General features: G+C 44.6%; 1 protein-coding gene across 1 annotated transcript in view; it reads right to left on the bottom strand.

Annotated features, from left to right (window-relative positions):
* Positions 1-5,602: 5,602 nt before the first annotated feature.
* LOC126233235 (sodium/potassium-transporting ATPase subunit alpha-like) overlaps positions 5,603-12,520 on the bottom strand; it is a 174,557-nt gene continuing 167,639 nt past the window's right edge. The window contains exon 9 of the mRNA XM_049942852.1: positions 5,603-6,010. Within this exon, the coding sequence (XP_049798809.1) occupies positions 5,603-6,010 (408 nt within the window). The remainder of the gene's footprint in view (positions 6,011-12,520) is intronic.

Genomic DNA, 12,520 nt, shown 5'->3' on the forward strand with positions numbered 1-12,520 from the left:
CTGTACCCCATGCAGACCGTCATTTAAAACAACTGGACCGATGAGTTGGTCATCAATAATACCATTCCACATGTTCACTGAGAAACGTCATTGAAGGTTTGTCTCCATGGACAACTCTTCATAGTGTAATGTCGCTTTGTTTACATTCGCACGTAAGTGCTGGCGAAGGACATGCGACTTATGCTCGTGATTTTCAAATATATATATGTCGGTTACAGTTAAGAAAAGGGCAGATGCTCATTTGAAGTTTTTTGTTCGCAATCACGAATACTATCACCCCTCAAACCACGTACCTTTCCTCCTGACTCACCTAGCATATTTTTTTCGATGTAGCGCTGGGGCTGCGATTGGCATAGACCTATTCTTTCACATTCCTGTGGCACTGATTTGTCAATTTTTAGATGTTCATTAATCAGTTTTCTCAGTATTGCACATATTTCAGCTATTTTCTAACACAAAATACACTCAGGTTTAGAATAAACAGAGTGGCTTGAACAACTAGAGGTAGGGCGTTCATATTCACAGGACATGCACATTAGTATGTCATGCAGACATGATTAGCATTTGAATACTGTGGGCCTGTGAGTTCAACATCGATATCACCACCCATCGGTAAAATGTGCCTGCGACTCTCGTCGCTATAAATCGAATATAATGGATGAGTATTGAGCTGTTGTACTGCTAACCACAGCTACTCAAAGCTCCCAGGAAGCTAGGGATCTTTGCTGATGGACAAACTTCTCTTTGGTACATAATTTCAATTTCAACTAAAGAACAAATTTCAGAATAACAATATAAAATTTTAATTCGGACCTTTGTCCTCTTAGGAAAATATACAACTGGCTTTCACAAATGGCAGATGCTTCTACTAAAAATTCTAAATTATTCATACCCGTTAAGCTAATGAATTTAACAAATGTAAAAGCAAACAAATTCAGAATCTTAAAAACTTTGATTTAAATCAGTTGCTAGCTGCATCAACAAATGAAAAGGACAGCTCCTAAGAAATGACTGGATGTTGCCTTGTAAACATATTCATGAGAAAGGTTATCAACACCAACTGAAATACAGCAATAATAGAACGTTTAAGCGAATTGCTTAGTTGGTAAGGGCTCCGCATGGACGCACAGTGAGGCTGCTGTCAAGCAGGACGCCAGCACCACTGCCAGGGAAGCAACGGCCGGGTCCGCGCGGCAAGGCAAACTGACAGCCGGCCAAACAAGAAAGAGCGCTTCCAAAATCTGTAAAAAAAACTAAAACTAAAGTTAGAATACGCAATGACAGACCAAGTACACAAAAAGGAATACATTAGTACAGGATCCAAAGAGGGCGTGAAAGTAAGACGGGCTGGCTCAAGTGACAATGTCTAATCCTACAAAAGACCTTTTAAGGCTTATCGGTGGTCACAATGAAACTGACTTAACACAAGCTCTGCCCGTCATATCTAAAACCAAAACTGGGAGAGGAGCACACTAAGTAACATACTACATCAAATTAACACTGCATGGAACCTTTAAAAACAAGCAGTAAAACTCTATTCCCTTTAGCATTTGCCGAAATACTTAGACACTTGGAAGCCTTAGACTTCGTAACTTCAGTGTAACACTCTCTTATTCAGAACCATCCTTAACTATACCCGGCAGATACAACATGAAACCATAAGTTTCACAAATCTTCACAGGATAACAGCAGAATACGAATCATACGTAACTTAATGCTTCCAGTTACGCGATGAGAAGATGTGCAGCCTGAGATGACGGACTCGACACCGTTTCGCACGCAAACGCGCCGTCTAATCAGCGCCGTCCACCCGGCGCACGGCAAGGACGGCGAGGCCCAGGCACAGCGGATAGAGACGAGGGTCTGTCTAGAAAACATGTTGAGTCGTTGAACGCCGATCGGAGACGGAGCACTCGGCCACGCCAAGCCGGAAAACCAAAGGCGGAACAGACGGAGATACAAGACCAGGCGAGTGTCGATATCAGCGACGCAAGTGGAACATAACTAGCGCCAGTCGCGACGGCTCAAGTATGAGTTGGGAAGACGTGCGGGATGTCTCGCAGACGTATACGCGAACGGTACCATCAAATCAGTGAGTCTGAAAGAGGGCGCATTATTAGAATGAGAGAATGTGATGCATCCATCCTGGAAGATGCTGCTCTTGTAGGATCAAGTGTTTCGGTAGTGCATTGGGTGTGTGCAGAATGGTTAACGGAACGCCATAGAACATGACGAGATGGGCCAGGTCGCACCACCCAGACCACCTCCCGAGAAGATCGTCACCTCATTCGAAAGGCATTGCAGGAGAGATCTGCGTCCTCCACGGTTCTGGCGTAGTAGTGGAACAGTGTAACATGTCGTACACTATCAGGGATGAAAGTACGTCGCCGTTTATTACGTCTTGGGTTATATGCGCGTCGTCCACATCTCCGCCTACCTTTGAAGAATGTAGAGAAGCATGGTAGAGGGCAATGGTGTATGGAACGTCGTCATTGGCGACAGGATGGCATCGTGTAGCGTTTTCGGACGAATACAGGTCCTGTTTGTTTGAAAATGATGGCCCCATTTTGGTTCGACGCAGACAGGGGACACAGGATCACAATGACTGCATTCGCACAAGATGCACAGCACCAACTCCAGAGCTTGTGGTTGTCGTGTCCCACTGACGAGTCCTGAGAGGGAGTGGAAGGATTGTTAGAATGCGCGTCAAAGAACTTACTTGGCAGGAGGTCTCGTGGTTGTGGTCTGCTTTCTGTGCACTTGCGTCACTGAACAGAGGGCTGTAGGGTGAGTTAGAATACGGAACTCGGCTGGGATCTCGGGGTACACTAGATGCAATCATAAATCATTGCATGAGGACATGTACACTGGAAACACCCCTGGCACATCCGTTTTATAAATAGTTCTATATATAAAGTCTACTAACTGCCTTCTTAGTAGTGTAACTTCTCATAGCGTCGGGCATGGATGTGTGTGATGTCCTTAGGTTAGTTAGGTTTAAGTAGTTCTAAGTCTAGGGGACTGATGACCTCAGATGTTAAATCCCATAGTGCTTAGAGCCATTTGAACCATTTTGAACCCAATATAGCTGAGGCAGGCGCACCAGACTAAGTGTTGACTACTTGTAAATGAGTCTAAGTCTCCTCGTGGTTACGCAGCACTGCACTACAATCTCACAGCATCATAGCTCCAGCTAAATCATAACTGACCAGCTGCTCCATCACTGCCTCAACAGCATCGCGGCTAGCCTTTTTATAGGCGGCAGTGCACCCGGCACGACTTGTTCTAGAAGTTTCCAGTACTCTCGAGCATTTCATGTGTGTCACGCAGTAGCACGTGATGCCTACGTGATGAACAGGCTATGTTCGCTGTGTCCAAGGGTTGTGGCTTGGAACGGCTCTCGAGCCTCGTGATGCGGCATAGTCCATTCTTGTTAACAGAGTAAACATTACACATAAGCTACGTCCGGTCACGTCCGCCTCGCTGATAGCAAGAATTTCCAAGCCTACATCTTACTGGGTTTTTAACCCTGTTTTCTATCATTCGCGACATGGTGTGGGATGCTATTTGTTACAACCACAAATCACTGTTGGTGCATGTCCAGGGCACTGAGACCAGTGTGGCGTACGTGAATGACATGCTGCGACCCGAAGCCATACCCTGCCAGATGCTATTTTTCAGCAAGACAATGCAGGACTACACGTTGCTGCACGGACACGTACCTTCTTGATGTCACAGGATGTCAGTCCTTTCTTCTGGCCCGCGAGATCACCAGACTTGTCGCCAATCAAAAATGTGTGGCATATGGTGAAATGACGGATGAAGTGTTGGGACCCAGTGCCAACCACCACAGATGAACTTTGAAACCAGGTGAATGCAGCATGGATGGCTATACCACAGGACACCATTCGCGCCTTATACGCGTCGATGCCATCACACACGGAACAACTCACTGTAGACCCTGTGCCTACTAGGCAACAGACTCGTGCTGGACCGAGGTGACTCAAGTGCTAATCGTTTGTGCAGAACATACCAATGTACATGTTCTAACGTGCCTGGCTGAATCCTTGTATTAGTGCGTCTTAAAGTTCACGTCACAACCGGATGTAGTGAAACATTTCCTCACCCAGTAGTGCGCAGTGTTCCTGACCTACCTTGCTTTGCTTATTCAATATTGTCTTCCCAATAGCTGCGTCCGTCTAACCCAAATCACACTGCAATTAAGAAGCCAGGATCCTACATTATGTTTTCCAAAATCAAAAGTCAAGACCGTATTCATTGTTGAACACTTATGACAACCACAGTGCGATTTATTTATCACTCACACACACAATATTCATGTGACCAGGCCTCTTACACTTAATAATCGTCACATTAGGTAGGTCAAAAACTTCCAGTCTTTAACAATGTTCACAATACGCGTTAAATGTTCAAAGCCGAATACAATTACACTTTTTTGGTACCGACCGGAAAAGTTAACCAACTTACCGCACTTTTGCTCCATGAGAATCTGACCGAGAACTAACTGAGAACTGCACCAGCTCGGACCTTATATGTCTTGTGCTTGAGTATTTGACTGTTTCTGTTAATATATTATAGTTTATAATTTCCCAGGGTTAAAATTATCCTTTCTAATTGGTTTTGAAGTTAACTATTGGGTTTTATTACTTAAATAACATGAATGAGCTGTATCAATTTAAATACGCAGAACTAACTTATGCATCCGCAGTGGGAAGTCCCGACTTATAACCATGGCAGCCCTCTTGAACAATAATTTTTACTTGTACTTAATTCTTGATTAATGCACTTAAAAAGTTGAGACTGGAGTTATTTTACGTAGAAAAATGAAGGTAGCAAAAGTATCAAAACAGATCTCGGAATTATTCAGTAGTTTGGTCACAACTGGCACTGAAAGTCATACAGGCTACAGATTTCAAGTCTTAATATCTATTTAAATAACAGACTTTAGGTTAATTTAAATACTTTGCTGGAATCAGTAAAATTTAAGCTTTCTTTTGGATGCATTCTTATAGCTGAATTCGATCTATCAGCTCACTCGAATTTTACTTAATATGTATTGCACAATATACGTCATTGTTCATAACTTTTTATAGGATGCATTTTCAATAAAACTAATTAGCTCATTACTTTCAGAACAGACATTAGAATGTACTGAAATAATAGATTTTACTAGGGGAATTTTATTTAAACTATTTCTGAATTCTGTGCTATGAGGCTGAAGGCCACAGAATCTGTAGTCGGAATCTGAGTAGTGAAAATGAAAAAAAAAAAAAAATAAAAGTTCATCGCTTAACTAAGTTACTGAAGGAGTGTAAAAGCAAAACAGGATAGCAGTGGGCAACCCTGCTTCGTTACAATGTCCCTTGAATATGAACGCCCTGTCTCCAGTCGTGCAAGGTGTTCTGTTTTTCTGAATATGTGCCAATTTTTTTTCAATCAAACAAATTTTTAATTTAGAGTTTTAATCTTATTTTTACCAAAATATTGCATCGAGATCTAATACAAAATGTTCCTCCATAACTGGCTAGGATAAGTAATGAAAACATTAGAATGAATAACGTTATGTGTTGTCCCCGCGGCGTCAGTAGTAGAACTCGCGGTCCACCCAGCCGCCCGGGTGCTTGCGGATGAGGTAGCGGCGCACCTCGTCGTAGAAGAGGATGAGTAGCGCCCAGGGCACGCCGCACAACCACAGCTCGGGCCGCAGCGGGCGCAGGCGCAGCGTCGTGTTGACGCCGGGCGTGTACACCATGAAGCACGCCATGGCCGAGCACACGAGCAGGCCCAGGTTGAGCGGCCAGTTGCGCATGCCCTGCTGCAGCAGCGACACCTTGCGCGTCTTGCAGATGAGCAGGTCGGCCCACTGCACCACCACGATGGCCACGAAGAACGCCGTGTGGCACATGTACTCCAGGTCCTTGCGCGCCTCGAACGTCCACTCGCGGCCCCACGAGTCCTGCAGGTCCTTGATGCCCTTCGCGTTCCACTCCTGCCGAACAAATTTTTTTCTGTATCGTAATTTCATCCCCCTCGCCCCATATGTAAAGGAAATAAAGACAAAATTTGGGGCTGCCTTTTATTTTAAATTAAAAATCAAAGACTAACAGCTACAGCACTTCGAGCACTGCATTTTCACGTAAAAAGTGAATGAACTGCACAAGACTGAGAGATATTGCTTGAATTACGTAACCATTACGGCACCTCAACTCAACCTCTCGATACCAGCAATATTCTACTGTGTTTCTTCAAAGTAGTTGACATATTTCTGAGACAACATTCAGATTTGATTTCATTAATGTAGAGGTACTTTGATACATCGATGTGTTTGTATTGCAATGATATTATTCTTATGTGTATTCTTTCTTTTGTCACTATGATCTTTGACGTACTTGTAACTCTTGATTTTTGGGCGCGTAAGCAGAGAGTTAGAGACTGGAGACTTGGAAAGTCAAGTCTTGGACGTCATGTTGGAAAGACGCATATTGTAGTCAGCTTATAAAATGTGAACTTTAACAGTGAGGAAGATATTTTCGTTTTGTATTGTGAAGTGATGTTTTGTGTGTTACGTGATATTGCAATAAAAGCAATAAAAAGAAAGTGTAACTTAAATTCGGACTGCTGATTACTTTTTTCACATCACCATTGTCCTGCAAAAGTGTAATCAACAAGAATGGTTTGTGAAATACATCTATAAAACTTTTGAATATCGCAGAATAAAAACCTAGGCCTCTTTGCATCCGAGCTTGGAATCATCACCACCTAGATTTTCGACGATTGAGCCATGATTTTACAACGAGACCAGCGTGGGAAATACGAAAAGATGTGTGCCTAGTTTATTTATTCTTACATGAAATGACTTTATTAACTGTCCTCAATGACACCTGCCACATAATAACTTTGTTGTTGCCCGAAAATGCAGTATTTAGCAGCGTAAGCTACACAACGATCATTATTAAATTTTGACCTTTGTTGTGGTAGGGTTGTTAGATGCTGTAGCAGAGAGTATATTCTATTGGTTTGAGGGCTATGGGTAGGAAGATAGGGGTGTGTTACAGAGAGAAGCAATGGAGAAGGGATTTAGGAACCGAAGTGGATGGTGAGAAATACAGTCTGTGGGAAACGCAGAGGATGAGGCATACTGTCATGTAGGTGGGGCAGTGGTTGCAAGAGGAAAGGGATGGGGTTGGATGGAGACGGAAAGGAGAGAGGAGCCCAGACGTGGATTGGGAGAAAAGAAATGATAGTTAAATCGAGATCTTAAGCTGTGGACACGCGTTGCTATACATCAAGGGGGACAGTTGAAAATGTGTGTCCAGACCGGGACTCGAACCCGTGATCTCCTACTTACAAGGCAGACGCTCTATCCATTTGAGCCACCAAGGGACAGAGGATACAGCTACTGCAGGGATTTATCACTTGCACACTCCCCGTGAGACCCACATGTCCGAAAGAACAGATATCATCTTCATATGGATTGGGACAGGTCGGGAAAAGTTAAAGTTCCTGGGAGGGATAAAGATCAGGGCGGATCTCATTCTATGGGAGAGGGAGTTCGTTGAAATTGCGTTGGAATAGGATATGGAGTGTGTGGAGGTGTATAGATGGAGGGATGTGTTTGTGAAGACGTGGTTGCGTATTATGGTTGCTAGAGAGGAGACAATGGGGTTATTGGAAACTAGTGCGTGGACAGTATAGGAGATGCGTAGGTATTCGATATCGGTGAGGTGGGGTGGGAATTTGATGAGACGGTAGAGGAACCATGTGGCATGTGGGGGAAGGTAAACGGACGTGGAAAATGAGACGGAGTGCATGGTGGAGGGGTGTAATCCCGAAGTTCGGCCTGTTTTAGTAGTTTCAGTCTATTGTGTGCTTTCTGTTTGACGATCAGTAGGTGAGTGTTCCACGTTAGTTGACGGTCGAGGGTTAGTCAAATGGTTCAAATGGCTCTGAGCACTATGGGACTTAACATCTGAGGTCATCAGTCCCCTAGAACTTAGAACTACTTAAATCTAACTAACCTAAGGACATCACACACATCCATGCCCAAGGCAGGATTCGAACCTGCGACCGTAGCAGCCTCGTGGTTCCGGACTGAAGCGCCTAGAACCGCTCGGCCACCGCGGCTGGAGAGAGGGTTAGTCCAAGGTGTAAAATTAGCTGGATAGGACGGTTGTAAATGGTGAGGTAGAAGCTGCACAAACCAAACGCATCGAGTTATAAGAGCTGTATCCGATAGTCGGCGAGGTACTTCCACATTCTACGGAACACGTTGGCGATATTTCGCTATGACATGCAACATGTCAATCTCTTTTTAAAAATCGTGTGTTTTATCGTTCAAAATATAGCTAAATTATTATCGTTCTCAAAATATACACTGATTATATCATTCAAAGCATCGTTGAACATACTTGATGTTCTCGGAACACTTATCGCTTTCATTCTCTACGACTTTCGTCACGAAAGCAAATCATTGTCAAAGAAGTAAACAGAAATATGGAGGCAGTAGTGTCTCGCTGCAGTGGATACTGTAACATCACAGTTGTATTTGTTTTAGAACCACAGTTTCTTATAACTTCTCAAATGACTCCAAATTCGCCACCGACGATTTCGAATTCAACATTACGTCATGCAATTAATCCCATGGGTTATATAGCTGTAAAATTTGGTAACGCTTCTGCATTTATCTGCTTCTTTCACAATATCTTCTCGCAACGAGATGGTGTACTGTATACGTTATACAGATAATGTATCTGACGAATGATGATGCCAACGCAACTTCAACCGACTCTCCCCTCCCAGGTAATGAAATCCGCTCCGATATTTATGCATCCTACCAGCTACAGCTTTTCCTGCTAATTTCATCTCCCTTTCCATTTCCCCTCTCCTGATACCTCGGTCCTGCCCACTCACCGGTCTGATCCCTCCTTTCCGGCTTCCCTAGTACACACCTTACCAATTACCCTCATTGTATAGATACCACACAACGGCTTATAAATTTATTCCCACCATAATCCAAACGCTTGATCTCCCCATAGATTCTTCACCATGCAAAGGTCTTTCAACTGTGAAGGGAAAGTGATGCGAAATGCTTCATTTTAACAAACGTTGGCGTTTCATTTTCATTTTGAAGTTTTAAATGTCCATTTTTGTATTTTTATCATTATCTGTAAGACTTTTTATTTTACTCTTTAATCTTTAAACTAAATAAACGACTCTGTATATTTGTAATCAACTCTACATTCAATTTGAAAATATTTTTAACTTATTGCATCTATAAATATGTTTTCTCATTTCTTTATTAACTTTTGTAAATGCTCCAGGCTGAAGAGTTGGGTGGACACTGCTGGCAGCCCCCCCCCCCTCCCCTCTTCCCCCATCCCTCCCATATGTAACGAGGGGAGATGAAATAACAAAAAGGAAAAAAATGCTTACGTGAGCCTTAGAGCTCACATCTTTCTTACTCAATTCATTTTTGACAAGTGCTGGCGTCTCAACACGTGAGCGCTTTTCGATTAATTATTAACCCGAACTATTCATGGATTTACTGCGAAACACATAAGTATTTTGTAAGTGGTATGTGTAACTTTTAAGTATATACTCATTCCAGCTTTGAGCAGTTAATATGACTTAATGCCCAAACTGAAATCTTGGAAATTGCAGTAAATACTTCAGCCAATGGTGAATATGACGTAATTTAAAAAATTTCACGACGCTGTGATTACACAATAAATACAATTGTGATGTTATAGTGCCTACTGAAATGAGGTACTACTACATCAGTGTCTTTTCGTTACTTTTACAAAAGTTAGTTGCATTCCTGTCGAAGGCAATTTTCGATATTGATAAAAGTTCAGTCTTTCATAGAGAATCGACGCAACAAAATGGTTCAAATTGCTCTGAGCACTATGGGACTTAACTTCTAAGGTCATCAGTCACCTAGAACTTAGAACTACTTAAACTTAACTAACCTAAGGACATCACACACATCCATGCCCGAGGCAGGATTCGAACCCGCGACCGTAGCAGTCGCGCGGTTTCGGACTGAAGCGCCCAGAACCGCTCGGCCACCGCGGCCGGCTAATCGACGCAACAAGCTCACTGCGAGCAGTTAATACAACAAGGGCCATTCTCAACTCGCAGCTCAATAAAGATCTCATCTACACTATTTCATGCATTACACTCTTCAGATATGCGATATCACATTGTTTCTTCATATTTTGTGGTGTCATCTTCTCACGTTGCACAAATCTCATCTCAGAATACATAAAATAATTCCCTTGTTCCTACCACAAATTCGCTGAGCTACAGTTTCTGCTCACATCCTTGCATTTCATTTATAATTCACTCACGAAACAGGTAGCTTCAAAACCCTCGTTCGATCGTTCTTGAATACAGTATAACAGTGTGGTACTGTTAACAGATAGGATCAATGAAGGACACGGAAAATGTCGAATAAAAGCTTGTTTCGTGGTATGGGTAAAGTAAGTATCACAGTTTCGCGGAAATGGTCGCCCAGATGCACTTGCCCAGTTCGTAGACGTCCGTTTAGCTGGAGTATAGCCATCAGTGGACTGCTGATTTCTCTTCCCCATCGGTCGCAAAGCCTTGGCCTGCCAAAAATTTCTTCATGGGAACAAACAAATGAAAGCCCAACGGTGCACGATGCGAATTGTATGGTGGACGCTGGAGCACCTCCCACCAAATTTGGGCGATTTTCTCACGAACTAGAGCAGCAACATGGGGGCGAGCATTGTCTTGAAGAAGTCTGATATCATCAGCATTAATGTTGTGGCGTTTGTCATGAATGGCACGACGCAACTTAACTGAAGTTTTAATGTAGGTTGTGGCATTGACAGTGGTCCCGCATTCAGCAAAGTCCACCAATAACACGCCACGCATATCCCAGAACTCTGTCACAAGGAATTCGTAGCAGGTTAAGGCAATTTGAATTTTGTTCGTCCTGGGGAGCCAGCACGTTCCCATTGCATAGAAAGGCCTGCTTGTTTTCGGGCGTGTAGTGGTACGCCCACGACTCATCACCAGTGATGAAGTCCACACCGATAGCTAAGTGGTCAGCGTGACGGATTGCCGTCCTATGGGCCCGGGTTCGATTTCCGGCTGGGTCGGGGACTTTCTCCGCTCAGGGACTGGGTGCTGTGCTGTGTTCATCATCATTTCATCCATTTCCGGCGCGCAGGTCGCCCAATGTGGCGTCAAATGTAATAAGACCTGCACCAAGGCGGTCGGACGTGCGCTGCAAGGGGCCTCCCGGCCAATGACGCCAAACGCTCATTTCCATTTACCAGTGATGATTCCTTTCATAAAGTCACGCCCTTCCGGGGCATAAACGAGTTAAGTGATCCAAGCTTGTCATCGTTCGCTGGCCCTTGTAATTGTCTGTCAGGTTCATGGGCACCCAGCGAGCACAAACTTTACACGAAATTTCAGCGTATCATTAACGTCATCGTACACCGCACCATAGGAAATACTGAACTGCTGCGATAACGTGCGCAGCTGCAGACGGCGGTCGTTCAAAACTGCTGCCTCAATGGCTCCGACAGTCTGCGGGATTGCAACTACACTCCTGGAAATTGAAATAAGAACACCGTGAATTCATTGTCCCAGGAAGGGGAAACTTTATTGACACATTCCTGGGGTCAGATACATCACATGATCACACTGACAGAACCACAGGCACATAGACACAGGCAACAGAGCATGCACAATGTCGACACTAGTACAGTGTATATCCACCTTTCGCAGAAATGCAGGCTGCTATTCTCCCATGGAGACGATCGTAGAGATGCTGGATGTAGTCCTGTGGAACGGCTTGCCATGCCATTTCCACCTGGCGCCTCAGCTGGACTAGCGTTCGTGCTGGACGTGCAGACCGCGTGAGACGACGCTTCATCCAGTCCCAAACATGCTCAATGGGGGACAGATCCGGAGATCTTGCTGGCCAGGGTAGAGCACGTTGGGTGGCACGGGATACATGCGGACGTGCATTGTCCTGTTGGAACAGCAAGTTCCCTTGCCGGTCTAGGAATGGTAGAACGATGGGATCGATGACGGTTTGGATGTACCGTGCACTGTTCAGTGTCCCCTCGACGATCACCAGTGGTGTACGGCCAGTGTAGGAGATCGCTCCCCACACCATGATGCCGGGTGTTGGCCCTGTGTGCCTCGGTCGTATGCAGTCCTGTTTGTGGCGCTCACCTGCACGGCGCCAAACACGCATACGACCATTATTGGCACCAAGGCAGAAGCGACTCTCATCGCTGAAGACGACACGTCTCCATTCGTCCCTCCATTCACGCCTGTCGCGACACCACTGGAGGCGGGCTGCACGATGTTGGGGTGTGAGCGGAAGACGGCCTAACGGTGTGCGGGACCGTAGCCCAGCTTCATGGAGACGGTTGCGAATGGTCCTCGCCGATACCCCAGGAGCAACAGTGTCCCTAATTTGCTGGGAAGTGGCGGTGCGGTCCCCTACGGCACT

Source organism: Schistocerca nitens, chromosome 1 (genome assembly GCF_023898315.1).
Source record: "Schistocerca nitens isolate TAMUIC-IGC-003100 chromosome 1, iqSchNite1.1, whole genome shotgun sequence".
Taxonomy (NCBI): Eukaryota; Metazoa; Arthropoda; class Insecta; order Orthoptera; family Acrididae; genus Schistocerca; species Schistocerca nitens.